A 14,600-nucleotide genomic window follows, 5' to 3' on the forward strand; every position below is an offset into this window, starting at 1 on the left:
GCCCAGCCTATACATCTGCAAAATTTACTACTTTTACTACGACTTGGGGCATTTGTCATACCACTGGTATTCCTTATAATCCTCATGGACAAGCTATTGTTGAACGTGCCCATCATACTTTAAAAACTATGTTAACAAAACAAAAAAGGGGAGATGATAGAACTCCCCATGAACAATTATCAAAAGCTTTATTTACTTTAAATTTTCTAAATTTTTATGAAAAACTGGGTGGCACTGCCGCAGAATGACATTTTCCAGCTGAAAAAACAACACTGAAACATTATTTCCAGAAAGCACCTCCTATATGGTGGAAGGACATGCTAACTAATGAATGGACAATGGGTACTTTATTAACAAGGGGAAGAAGTTATGCTTGTGTTTCCCCAGGTGACGGATGAGCACCACTTTGGATACCGGCCTGATGACTGAAGCCGTACCATGAACCCAGCAAAGAAAAGAGAATTCCTATGGGACGTCGAGCCACCAGTGATGCAGTTCCAGGGTCTGACACTGAAGACAACAGTGATCGGGCCAACACCCCAAACTAGGGAAGCCCGACATCCAACTTGGGGGCAGATAAAGAAATTATATCTCCGGCATGTGCTCATTCTAAAACTTATACCTATTGGGTTTATATTCCTAACCCCTCATTGCTGCAACAAGGCAACAGTTCGTTCAGTTTTCCCTCCTCCTTATTTTGGCTGCCTGGGTCCAAACCATTGTAGGGCATGGAGGCCACGGGGCATAGGCTGTCAAGGAGACAAAACTAACCCTCTTGGGGGGCGTTGCCCCTCCCTTACATCACCCTGTATGGCCCCGGAGGATGGCTGGTTAGCCAGAGACGGGTAAGATTCCTCAGGGAAGAAACAACCTAAGACAGGCACAGTCGCAGAGGGGCCATCAGGAGAAAACTTGGGGGCCAACAGAGGTGGGGCACAGAACCTCACCCCCCCAGCTTTGTGAGGGTCTGAACCCTCACCCCTTTTTAAGGGAGGTCTCCTGCCCCCGTGGCTACTTTGTTTCCCACGCCTGGCTCAGATCGGAGCCCCAGTGTCAGACAGAGATCTAACCAGCAGCTAAAATAAAAAGGGGGATATGTGGGAAACTGAGTCTTCCATGTTGCCTGAGGCATATCTGGGGTGGTGGCTTAGAACGCTGAGCCGCAGGCCTGCATAGAATGCCATGCAGGCCCCCCCTGTGAAGACGCATGTCTTGTGACTACCATTATGGTAAACCTAGATTGGATACATCTGATCTTCTGAAATAAATAGCTGGAGCAAGGCTGCACTGTCGTCCACTTAGCACGAGATGCAAGTGGGCCCCCTGCTCCCTTAATTCTTAGCTTTGTGTCCGTGTCTCATTCCTGCGTCGCCCTGTCAGCAATAGTGACAGACAGTCAAGCCTTGGTTACTAAGCCAATATCTCTAATCACACCCTGTTAACAAGGAGGATAGACTGTGATTGCACCTATGCAAATAATTATTTTGCTATTAAAAATAATATCCAGTAAGAGTTTCTGAATTCTGGAGGGAGAAAAAAATTGTTTTATGAATCACAGATAGCTTAAGGGGAAAGGGTAGGGGATAAGTTGCATCTAGAAAACAGAACATTAAAATACCAGCAATAATCCAAACAAAACAAATATCATTTTATCAGTTTATTCAGCCCTATAATTAATTCTAGTTCTGCTTGATCTGTTATCAGTCTCATGAACCCATCAACTTCTTCACTAGAGTTATAGAGAACTTGACTCAATTCAGTGGTGTGGTCTCAAAGTTATTTAAGCAATGTCATTAGAAGCCTGTGCCCTGAGAGCCTGGCGTAATCCTTTCCATGGGTCTCTGAGTCAGTCCTTTCTGTAGAAGATGAAGCACTCCGGCCTGTAGCTGATTGCAAGTGTTTTCAAGGAAGCATTAGAATAAAAACTATTTATAGATGACAAAAGACTTAAAATGACCATGTTTAACCTATTGCTCTTCTACAAAAGTGAATGATCTAATTAGAGTACATTAGACGTTATTTTAAGAATAACTGAAATTATGATGAATAATATTACTGACATCAGGCAGATTAATCCTAGGAAATCTCATGGGCAGCTGGTATATTGAGAAATCTCTAAGAACTGTATACAGTTTCTGAAATGTTTATATTAATAGCATTTTACCCATAGAAATGTCACCAGTAGAATGTTAGAAAATCCTGTTTAATTTGACAACACTTCCCATGCAATCCATAACATATCAAATAAACCTAACAATTTTCAGCACCTCTGTTTTTACAAGGTGAAAGAGCAAATCCTTTGTGATTTTCCAAGGGCCCCCTGAATACCCCGAAGACAGTCTGAGATTAAGAAGATGTCCTTCAGGGTTTGATTGTGGGAAGGCGAAATGTCAAAGTTGTCAGGTTGTACATTTTGTTAGATAGGATCGTGGCTCACTGTGAAACAATATTTGGTCCCCTACTTAACCAAAATGACAATAAAAGATTTTAAAAGTAAATAGAAGAAATTAACATGATTGTGCTAAATAAAAACTTGAGCAAAACTTGTTTAGATCTCAGCGAGTTCCATTGAATCAATTAATTGGGGAGACTTCAATAGCAACAAGGTAGAGATGAATTCTTCTGGACAAAGCACACGACAGATTTTTATAGGTAGAGTAAGCAAGTGCACTGAGAGAAAGTTTCTGATGATGTAGGTGGTTGCTTAGGAATGAGGAAGTTAGCTGGTAATAACTGATTAAGATCTGGCTGTATTTAAATTTTGTCTTCTGTGAAGGTTGAGCATTTACAGGAAACAGAAATTTGCTTGGGTTTACTTCTCTTCCTTCTTTTTTTTTCCCCTGGGGCTTAGCATCAACATTTTCATGCCAGGTCTACTATGCTTTATCAATTGTAAACAAAAACAAAACAAGACTTTCTTTCAAAAGTGAAAAGACTTGTTCTCTAAAACAATAAAAGGTGATAAGATAAAAAAAAAAAGGCACAGAATCTGGTAAGATAAAGAATCTTTGCCTTCTAGGCAGATTACTCAGATGGTAAAAAAAAAACCTTTTACAGCCTCTTACTATGAGGAGATCAATAATACAAGAAAACTTTGTTGTTTTGGTAAAGATGAAATGAAATCCCAGTTTTCTTTGAAGATGCTGTCTGAATAAAGAAAGCTCTTAAAAATCTTAAAAACCCATCACATTGTAGCCAACCTTTACCACAACAAATAAAATGCCTTTTCCACAAACCTACAACTTTCTGTATCCAATCAAGTTTGGCCGTACACATTTCTCATTCTGCAAAACCAGTCATTTTACTTCATGAAAAAAAAATTACTCTCTTTTTCTTTACCAGAAACACATCCTGCATTCCTTACATACTTCCGTTACCAAAAGATACTGAAAATAGTTTTCAAGACTGTATCCTACCAAACACAATAACTCTCTTTTTTTAAGTAGAGAAGCTGTAGTTTAAAGAAAAATCATTCTTAAAACACAGTTTCCATATACAACCTTACTATTAACACCTTGCATTAGTGTAGTGTATTTGTTACAAATCAAAAAGAACACTTTTATAATTGTACTAAGTATAGTCCATCATTTACAATAGGGTTCACTGTGTTGTACAGTCCTATCTTTGTTTGCTTTTCATTTTTATTCTAGTAGCATATATACAACCTAAAATGTCCCCTTTTTACAACATTCAAATATATAATTCAGTGCTATTAATTGCATTCACAATGTTGTGCTACCATCACCACCATCCATTGCCAAAAGTTTTCCATCAACGCAAATAAAAACTTTGTACAATTTAAGCATTAATTTCCCATTCCCTACCCCTACCCCGGTCTCTGGTAACATGTATTCTACTTTCTAACCCCATGAGTTTGCTTATTCTAATTATTTTATATCAGTGAGATCATACAATATTTGTACTGGCTAATTTCCCACACATGACATCATCCGTGTTGTCTCATGTATTGTAACTTCATTCCTTTTTACAGCTGAATAATATTCCACTGTATCCATATACCTCATTTTGTTTATCCATTCATCAGTTGCTTCCATATTTTGGCAATTATGAGTAATGCCACTATGAATATCGGTGTGCAAGTATCTGTTTGACACTCTACTTTCCATTCTTTTGGGTATATACCTAGTAACGGGATTGCTGGGGCTTGTAGTAATTCTATACTTAGCTTCTCAAGGAACTGCCAAACTGTCTCCCACAGTAGCTGCACCATTTTACATTCCCACTAGCACTCAATGAGTGTTCCTAGTTCTCCGCATCCTCTCCAACACTTGTAATATTCTATTTTTTTTTTTTAATAGTAGCTATTCTAGTGAGTGTGAAATGGTATCTTTTCAGTTTTGATTTGCATTTCCCTAATTATTCATGGTGTTGAGTGTAGCTTCATGTGCTTTTTGGCTATTTATACATCTTCTTTGGAGAAATGTCTGTTCAAGTCTTTTGCCCATTTTTAGTTCAGTTGTTTCTTTTTTAGGTGTTGAGTCAAAGAATTTCTTTATATATTCTGAATATTAAACCTTTATCAGATTTGGGGGTTCCAAATATTTTCTCCCATTGTTTACATTGTCTTTTTACTTCATGATAAAGTCCTTTGATGCACAAAAGTTTTTAATTTTGATGAGGCTCCCTTTACCTCAATTTACCAGCTTCTTTCTCCAGCTCTTCCTTGGATGCTGCACAGTGTTCCACTAGACTCTGGGTTTCAAAATGGTTGAATCTGACAGTTCCTGCCAATTTAATAGTTGTTTTGGTGGAGGGACTGATTTCTGGAACTTCCTACTTACTTCATCTTCCCACAATCCAAAACACAATAAATAAAGTTTGTCAGAGTAATCAATCAATTTGGTTAAACACAAATTTACATTTTCATTATCTTAAACATCTAGTAAATATAAAGCTAGCTTATTTGATTTGTAAACCTGTTTTAATTAGGAAGAAAAAACCCAAGTAAAATAAAATTGTATGCTTGTGTTGTACTTAACATTGAAAAACACAGAAGACACAGCTGTTTTTTATTTAACTAGCCATATTAAACTATTCCTGTTTATCAAAAAATTATCCAACTTATGTGAACTTGAATTTTTTTTTAAACATTTGGGTTTAGTTCTAGGAATACTCTTTTATGTTGGAAATATTAGAAATTTAGTTTCTATAAATTTTAGAACTTTAGATGGATTAATTTATATGTAAGTGCTTGTATATCTTTAAACCAATCTGAATAGAGTTATTTTATGGAGTTTTATAAGTTTATTTGATAATACCTTCTGGAGGTAGGAAAATACATATTAAACATACAGACACACACTAATAGAGAGCTTATAGCTTCAATTTGAAAGTTTTCAGTCATGAGTCAGGGATAAAAACACAACACAGAAGACATAGAAATACAAAACTGATTCATTTATATATGCTATTTTAGAGTCTTATAATTTCTTAGTAGACTCTGAGTCCCAATTAAAATAGGTATCCCGTTTGGCCTGTTTAATTTGGGAGCCCTTTTTCTCAAGTGCACTTCTGAGTTGAGTGGATTTATCTAATTGGAACATACCCCATAATGGACATGGCAACTCTAGGTTGTCTTTGGTGAGATTTTCCTATTTTGTTAGATAGGTACAGCTTTCAGCTCCCAATTTTGGAAAATGTTATATGATGGGGAACTAGACAATGGAGACTCAAAGTTTTTGTAGTTTGATCACTGCATCTTTAGTGTTTCACTATCTTGCACACAGGACAAAGAAAACAGCAGTAGCAAAAATGAAACTGTGAGTTGCACCAAAAGGCTAGGTAGGGACCTCAGCTCAAAATGTGAGCCTTGTTGTCAGCAAGATTGACCTGCTAACCTGTGGAGTAAAAGCTAGTAAGATCAGAGAGCTTGAACACAGAGTGGAGCTCAGCTCTGTGAAGGACCCACTCATGAACCTTGGAGACAGTGGGGATGGAGAACTCAGAGGGTTCAACAGGCAACTTCCCCTGATCTTTCTCATTATCTCCAAAGCCGTCAATAATCACCTTCCGACCCCATTCTCATTGCCGAAACTGATAAAAGAAAAACTTTTCATGCAATTTAGGATCTCACAGCTTTATTGAGCAATTCGCAAATCAGGCAGCACCTGATTCAGAAAGGAGAAGGGAGCCTCCAGCAAAGGAGTATAAAAGCTCCTACAGGGTGAACATGGAAGCAAGTGAGGAAATGTTCTGATTGGCCAATGTTGAGTTTCTATTTTACATAATGGGAGGTCTTAACAAGTAGGGAGCACATATCCATTGACTAATATGGTGTGTTTGTCCAGCGTGTAAGCTATTTCTCCTGGCCCAAAACTGGTTTATCAGCAGAAGTTGTTTTTGAGCAACTCTGTAGGATACATTCCATTTTCTCAGAAAACCCCTGCAGGTCAATTGTTTTTTACCTTCTGGAAAAGCCCTTTTCGGAAAGGGGGTCCCTCCTGGCAGCACCAATGCAGGCAGCCATTTTATTACCTTACTTAAGAATTGTCACTGTCTCTTGAGTTGTCATGGGAGTTTAATTTAGATATCTGGCTCTACTTTGTGACTATCTACCTGTCATAGACATGTGAGAGGTTTTATTCCTTTGGATAGAAGCAATTAGCAAACATAAAGACCACCCCAATTACCGGGTGAATGTAAGGTGGACCATGGGTGACCAGTGACGCTGTCATGTCCACTTACTTGAGGACTAGTTATTGTTTTCTTTGAAAACATGTATGTAATCGGTTGTATCTGCTTGGTTCTGTAAAAGGGTGAGATATCTTTCTTTGCGATCTCCTCAGTGGATTGCATGTGATATATCTCATTCTGCTTTCATGCTTATCCAATAATAAAATTATTTTTCTGACTCTCCACCCATGTGGAGAGGTTTTCTGGGTTGGAAGAAGATTTTGTTACTGATTATATTTCCCCAACAGTGCACAGCCACCTAATATACATTATGCATTATGCAAATGTTTTGGAAATTGTTTCTTTTCCTGTTTATTTATCCTCTGTCCTGTCTCTTCCGTGACCCCCTGTCCCACCACCCTCCCTGTGCCTGATAGCTATCAGGCAGGTATCAGGTATGACTCAAAAGAAATGACTGGTGTTAGCTGTCCTCTGCCTGACCTCAAGGTGTTCCAGATGTTTCTTGGGCAGCACAACTTCCCCTCCTATAGCTCACTCCTCTGGCCATATGAGCTGCTTCAACCCCAGGGACTGGGAAAGTGTAAAGGCCAAATACTGCACCAAGTGAAAAAAAAAAAAGTTCTGTAAGTAAGGATGCTCAACAGTTTGCTATATCCTACGGGGAAAAGCAAAGGAAAGACAGTAAAGCAGGAGAGGAAGGAGAACAGGCTCCGCAGGCTGATGGACATCTGCTCTGCCACATGCTGTGTGACTGCAGGAAAGTTCTAAAGCTGTCACGATTTTGCTAGGCCATTGTGTAGTCGGGAGGTTGGAGGCTTTAATTTTTATGCATTGTGTTTAAACATCGTAATATGTAAAAGAGATTATGCCATGGTTAGGAATTGAATCATGTCCTCCAGAAAGACGTTGGAGTCTTAATCTGTATTCTTGTGTGTATCAACCCATTTGTAAATAGAACCTTGAAGATATTATTAGTTAAGGTATGGAATTGTTTGTGAATAGGATCTTCAAAGACCACATTTCGACGAAGCCAACTTGAAGCAGGGTGAGACTTAATCCAATTTGGTTGAAATCCTTATAAGCAAAGGAAATTGGACATGGAAGCAGAAGCCAGAAGTCAGAAGAAGCCAAAGAATGAGAAAGCTCACCATGTGACTGAGGATGGCCGGAATGCTAGATTCTGGGAGAAAGCAAGCCATTCCAATACCTTGATTTGGATTTTTAGCCTCCCAAACCATGACACAATAAATCCCTGTTGTTTAAACCAACCCATTGGATGGTATTTATTACAGCAGTTCTAGCAAACTAAGATAATTATAATATTGTTTTCTATTTGTTTCTGATTTACAACATATTTTGGTTTAAATAGATTTCTGTGGGCTAGCCAAGAAATATAAGGACCAATTACTATCATTGTTTTGTCCATGTTTCTATGGAAAAATGCATTATGATGTCCAAACAACCAGATGATAATCATTTAAAACACAACCTATTCATAGTTAAAGATTGTCGGAAATAAAGCGGTTCCTGTAAGGAAATAAACGCTCACTCGGTTTTGGAGGAGAAAAGAATTTATTTACAATCTTGCAAGATAGGGCGTTCAGTTAAACACATGGAAGACTGGCGTGCCAGAGGAAGAGAATGGCGATCTTTAAATCTCCTACTCCTAATTCGCAAGTCCCTCCCCTGTTTCCCCATTGACTGGGTACTACAGAAGTTACAGCCTATCCGAGAACACTAACTAATTCATCTTTTGAGATTTTAATTTGTACAGCCAATCCTAGAGAGCCAACTAGCTCATTATTGAGATTTTGAACTGATCAGCCTATCCCCCTCAAATTTTTATTTTTTTTTTGCTGTGAGTTCCCGCCTCTGATATTACCTCATATCTCTTTACATTCCAGTAACTATGGTTACTTTTCCAAATAAGGAGCAGGCAGATTCTCTCTTCTCTTTGTCTGGGGCTTGTTTAAACTGGTTTTGCCTCCATTTCCCTTATTCCATGCTGTCTCTATGTGAAAACTAAACTTATCCCTTTCTTACAGATTCCCTCCTCTTTTTTTTTTTTAAACCCTTTTAGTTTTTACATTTTAGATTCTCAAATTTGTTAAGGGCTTTTTTACATTTCTCATTATAGGGATTTTTCTTATTTTTGATTCTAGTGGTTTTGATGGGCGCGCCAGTCTTCCATGTGTTTGACTGAACGCCCTATCTTGCAAGATTGTAAATAAATTCTTTTCTCCTCCAAAACCGAGTGAGTGTTTATTTCCTTACAGGAACCGCTTTATTTCCGACAACTTGGGGGCTCGTCCGGGATCCGAAGCTTTGGAGGGGGACCCCTGAGGTGGACAAAGGGAAGGCGCGCCCCGCTGATTGAGCGGTCTCGGACTCCGCCATTGGGGGCCCATCTCCGGCAGCTAAAGGGCCCGAGACCAGATGCTTGGATCTGCCGGTTGTGGATGAGAAAAGGGGGAAAAGAAAAGGCCTGCCTCTGGTTAAACAGGCAACTCCGTGCACGGACCAAGGTAAGGAAAGAAATATTATATTACCTTGGTGGTTAAAGCATTCTGAGAGTCTGGGGCTGATCCTGAGGGAAAGATGCCCAAACAAGACTCAGAATGGGGACATTCTGATGAGCCTAGAGCTGATCCTAAGGGAAAGATGCTCAGGCAAGACTCAGAATGGGGAATAGAGGCAGCCAGCCGGCCGGGAATAAAGGGAAGGGGATACCTTTAGGGTCCCCAGGGAACATTCCTCTAAATAATCCATTGGGAAACATGTTAAAACATTGGGCTAAAAGTAATTGGACCAAGGGAAAGGGTAAAAGAAAATGATCAAATATTATTGCTATGTTTAGACAAAAAAAAAAAAAAAAAAAAAAGGCATTTTGCTGCCAAATATATTCTGGCCAAAATATAAGGCAGATAAGAGTTGGCTTTGTGCTGACCTCGTGTGTCATGTTAATAAAAATAAACCTTTTTCCAAGGCAGAATTGAACTGTGCCATGTGCTGGCTGCAGGGAAAAAAGAAACTAAAACCTGGGATAAGCATTCCCCCACCTTATGGTTTCCCCTCCCCCACTGGGGCGGGAACCATTAAAGCCTGAGGTTTTGGTGGAAGCAGTCTATGCCCCCAGGCAATTGGAGAGCCAGTTAATGCTGACTGCTCCAGTAATTACAACCCACCAAAAGTTAAGAAAAGAAAAAAAAAAAAAATTTGAGGGGGATAGGCTGATCAGTTCAAAATCTCAATAATGAGCTAGTTGGCTCTCTAGGATTGGCTGTACAAATTAAAATCTCAAAAGATGAATTAGTTAGTGTTCTCGAATAGGCTGTAACTTCTGTAGTACCCAGTCAATGGGGAAACAGGGGAGGGACTTGCGAATTAGGAGTAGGAGATTTAAAGATCGCCATTCTCTTCCTCTGGCGCGCCAGTCTTCCATGTGTTTGACTGGACGCCCTATCTTGCAAGATTGTAAATAAATTCTTTTCTCCTCCAAAACCGAGTGAGCGTTTATTTCCTTACAGGAACCGCTTTATTTCCGACAAGATTAGGTTTAATCTGAAAGAATGAGTACAGAATAAGGAGGCACACACATACTATAAGAAAAGGATGTGACAATGTGTTAGATTACAGCCACACTCTGTAACTAAGAGAATTAGTATTTAATGGGACAAACCTTGTATTGTTTCTCAAAGACACTTACATCCATTTCTTTATTATCTGGGAACTGAGTATTTTGGCTGCAAAAACAGAATACCTGACACAACTAGGTTAAATGATAAGGGACTTGGTATTTTACAAACCAAGACGTTCAAATAAAGTGGCTCCAGTGCTGTTTAATTCAGTGGGTCAAGGCAGTCACCAAGGAGCTATGTTTTTCCATCCTTGAGACTTCACTGTTTCCAATGTGTGAAATTTGTTCTCGGGCTGATTCCCTTCCCTCATTGCTGCAAGATGGCTGCAGAAGTTCCAGGCACCACATGCTGATACAGTAGAGGAAGAAAAGGCTGCCTCTTCTTACGGGTCTCTCTTACAGCAAGGAAACTTTTAGTAATCCAATAGAAACCTGTGGCACATTCACAACAAAATCTTTACAGTCACAATTAGCATTTGCCCAGGTTATAGGGCAGGGCATCTCAAAGTGTACTTCATGTATCATCTATATATATCACCAGGAGGGCTTCCAGCGAATTAGAATTTCTGTGATTTTTTGCACACTATTATGCACAAACCGTCTCCTATTGTTTCATAAACAACTCCCATGTGAAATCTAGCCTAAGAAGAAAATACCCTGACAGAGCTGCTGAGCTTTGATCTCTTAGCATAAAAGAAATTGAACTTATGTCTTACCTCCCTACTCTCATCCTTTCATGTTATTGGTGCTTGTCTATTAGACTTAATTTGGTGTGTTTTATTTTACCTTTAACTCTAAGGAATGTGGTACAATGTCTCATAAATATCATCCTTTGGTGGTTAAGGCAATGTGCCCAGCTCTTCTCTGCTGCATTTCGACGTACAATCTGCCAGCATTTGAGGATGCATCTCGGGACCCCGCAGGCCCATCACAGGGATGTGGAGTCACTGGTTCTCTTCTACCATTGGGATGCTCCAGTTCCTGATGTTGGCTTCTGCCTTCTTTTTTTTTAAATGCAATTTTACTGAGATATGTTCACATAACATATAGTCCTTCAAAATGTACACTCAGTTGTTCATAGTATCATCATATAGTTGGGCATTCATCACCACAATCAATCTTTGAACATTTTCATTACTCCAAAAATAAAATAAAAATTAGAATAAAAAAGAACATCCAAACATTCCATTTCCCTCCTCCCCCCATTTTCATTTATTTTTTTCACACTCATTTTTTTAACTTTATCAAAAAATTAAAAAACAATGAAAAAACACATTTCAAACAAAACCAAAACAAAGGAAGAAGAAAAAACAAATAATCTAAAATAATCTAAAATAACTACATCGCTTCCAACTTGTCTGCCTTCTTTTCTTATGAGATGTTTGGTGTTGGTGTTGCTTTGCATTCTCCTCCTTAAAGCTATTCTTTCTATTTTCCCCTTTTCCACTCACTAATTTTCACGAGTCCCTGTACAAAGGGAAACGTCATCAATTAACAGTGTTAGGAACTAGAGCTTTCCTCAGTGATGCTGGTTTCCCACCACACATGCCCGGGGCTCCCTCCTGGGCAGACTGGCCCCTTGCATTCAGCCTTGGTTTCCTGCAAGTCCAGTGAGAGAACTAGTGAATTCCATGTGCTTGTCCATCATGGGGTTAGGAATCTTATTGAACTTTACTTTGACTAAATTTCACAGCAACCATTGGTTATAGGAATTATTATCTCCATTTTATATGGGAGGGAAATAAGGCTCAGAAAAGTAAAAAAACGTGTCCCAGGATGGATTATATGGGTGTGAATAAAACTGCTTTAAAAAACAAAACAAAACACATGTCCAACCTTTGGGAACTCAGATGAGCTAAGGCTGTGTTGAGCTAGGTGGCTAGATGCTCTCCACAGAAGTGTCCACATCCTGAGAGAGGGTGGAGGGTGTGTGTGTATCTGTTTATGTATTTGTCTGTATTGAACCAAGATTTGCTCCCAGGTCTTGCTAATTCCAAATTTTATCCGCTCTCTCCCTAAACCACAAGTTTCAGTTACCATAATAACTCCCCCCCTAAAATTAATAAAAAATTTCTAAGTTACTGATATCTATTCCTGGTGATTTTTCACTAAGTGGGGGAGGGGGAGTTACTTGGGAATGAGGTAGCAACTGAGGAGGAGGAAGGAAGGGGAGGGGAAGGGAGAAAAGAAATAAATGTTCACTTTCATGGAATATTGTATTCTATTTATTCAGTATATGCAGCCATTCATATTTTTTCACATTGCATACATTCTCCCATAGTAATATCAGTTTGATCAAACAATATAAATATATGTGCTCAGTTAAATATCTCATTTAAAGAGCTAATAAAAATTTAAAAATTTTAAATTTTAAGTGAGCAAGTGCATGATAGGTTTATTCTGGGAAAGAGGCTAAAATATCCATAATCTTTTTTGGCTTTCTGAAAATATTCTCACAGAAAATTATTTTATTAGTGAATTAAATGTACAAAATATAAAACTATATCTAATGCTAATTACTTAAACAGTAATGAAACTTACAAAATAAGAACATTCAGTCTGTTATTAAATTTTTGTGAAGACTACTAAATTAAGTATTAAAGTTAACTTTTTCTTTGCTTAAAGAATACAAAACAATAAATGTTTAATATTCTAGACTTCAGTTTAAGCCAAAAGCATTAGCAAAATTTTAAAGATAGTAAATGCTTTAATATCTTTATTTTGAATATTTAAAACTTCAAGGCATAATAAATTAAAATCTTACTCTTCTTAATATAAGCTGTATCACAATATTCTAGAATGAATGTCTTTTGTAACAGAAAAATTATTTCTAAAAAGATTACAGGAGCACATAATGGAAAAGGCTTAAACCGTGTGTTGTTTCTTTACTTAAGAGTCTAAACCTTCGATTTCAATAGAAATACCACCAAACAGTGGTTCACACAGCCAGGAGATGTCAGATGATGATACATCAGGGAGGAAGTGATTGGTTCCAAGGTATTGGGACATTTCCAAGCCAGTGAGGCATAGAGGAACACAGATCTTAGTTTTCTTGATCAACCATGTATTGAACGTCCCAGAGAAACGCAAGAAAACAAAACTCAACACTTGCATGATCGCTGCCACAAGAATGTCAAATCTACTGCATGATAAAATTATTTCATGAGAACCTATATTAATAAAATATAATAAGAGCCTTATAAATATAGCTGTAACATAGTCATGTCATATTTAGCCACCACAGATTATCCTAAATACACATAATGTTGCGGTTTATTTGAGCTCTGCTGGTGTTAATGCAGATGGAGATGCTGCAGCACCTGCAATACAAAGTAAATAAGTGAATTGACAGAGGGACGCACAATTAAAACTAAGTTAAATTCATTAACATAAATAAAAATTCAATTAAAATTCAAAATTAACTTTTTTTTTGCATTTTAAATAAAAGAACAATGCATTTTTCTCCAATCGTTTACAGAGATTATTCCTGAAGTCTACATAAAAATTTAGCTTATGATGCTACCACCAGGCACAAGTCAGATATCTGAGACATCAGACTCTGGCCTGCACACTGGTGGAAAGAGCAAACGACATGCCTGGTTAGAGATGTGTGGGATCGTGGGCTATGCCTGCACCTGTTGAAAGCCTGCACTAACACAAATGTGCCGAGCTGAAATAAGCAGTGTGAACACAGCCTTGGCCAGCCAAGGAGGCAGGCGGGCATCCACCCAATCTTAAGAAGTCCGTATCCTTCGCTGGCACCACAGTGTGGGTGCTGGATGGCATTTGTCCTTCCACACCAAGTCTTAGGCATCTCCATTCATTTTGGCCCCTTTCAAAGTGCAATGCTCTACCGATTACGTAAAGGGCAGTTTTCTGGCCCTCCAAAGACTTATGGAATGGCTGCAAAAACGGCAATAAAAGGGAAAAAAAAGTAATCCCATCCCTGTCTGGAGGGAAAGAATGACTCCAAACAAGCCTTGTCTAGATGGGGTCCAGAAAGTTCCAGCCACAGGCTCTAAATGGAGGCATTTTTTCCAGGTGGAAGGCAAAAGTCTGGCTCTGGTCTGGCTAATGTTGTTTGTAAAAGTTAAAAAACAAAGATGGAGAGCAGAAAAAACAGGAAACAGAATGGGCTAGGAAATGAAGGAAAGAAAAATAGTATCAGAATAAAAGAAGACAGCCATCAAAGCAATGACTATAACCAAGGAATCCCAAAGACCAGCGAAGGTGGGGAGCTGGGGGTTTCAGCAGTGACCCCCTCAGCTCTCCAGAGAACCCCCTGAAGCCCCAGAACCACTCCATCTAA

The 14,600-nt window shown here is 38.7% G+C and overlaps 1 protein-coding gene across 2 annotated transcripts in view; it reads right to left on the reverse strand.

The window, feature by feature from the left end:
- Positions 1-12,493: 12,493 nt before the first annotated feature.
- C5H7orf57 (chromosome 5 C7orf57 homolog) overlaps positions 12,494-14,600 on the reverse strand; it is a 102,053-nt gene continuing 99,946 nt past the window's right edge. For both annotated transcript variants that reach the window (XM_037837211.1, XM_037837210.1), the window contains exon 8: positions 12,494-13,611. In XM_037837211.1, the coding sequence (XP_037693139.1) occupies positions 13,565-13,611 (47 nt within the window). In that variant the 3' untranslated portion in view covers positions 12,494-13,564. The remainder of the gene's footprint in view (positions 13,612-14,600) is intronic.

Source organism: Choloepus didactylus, chromosome 5 (genome assembly GCF_015220235.1).
Source record: "Choloepus didactylus isolate mChoDid1 chromosome 5, mChoDid1.pri, whole genome shotgun sequence".
Taxonomy (NCBI): Eukaryota; Metazoa; Chordata; class Mammalia; order Pilosa; family Megalonychidae; genus Choloepus; species Choloepus didactylus.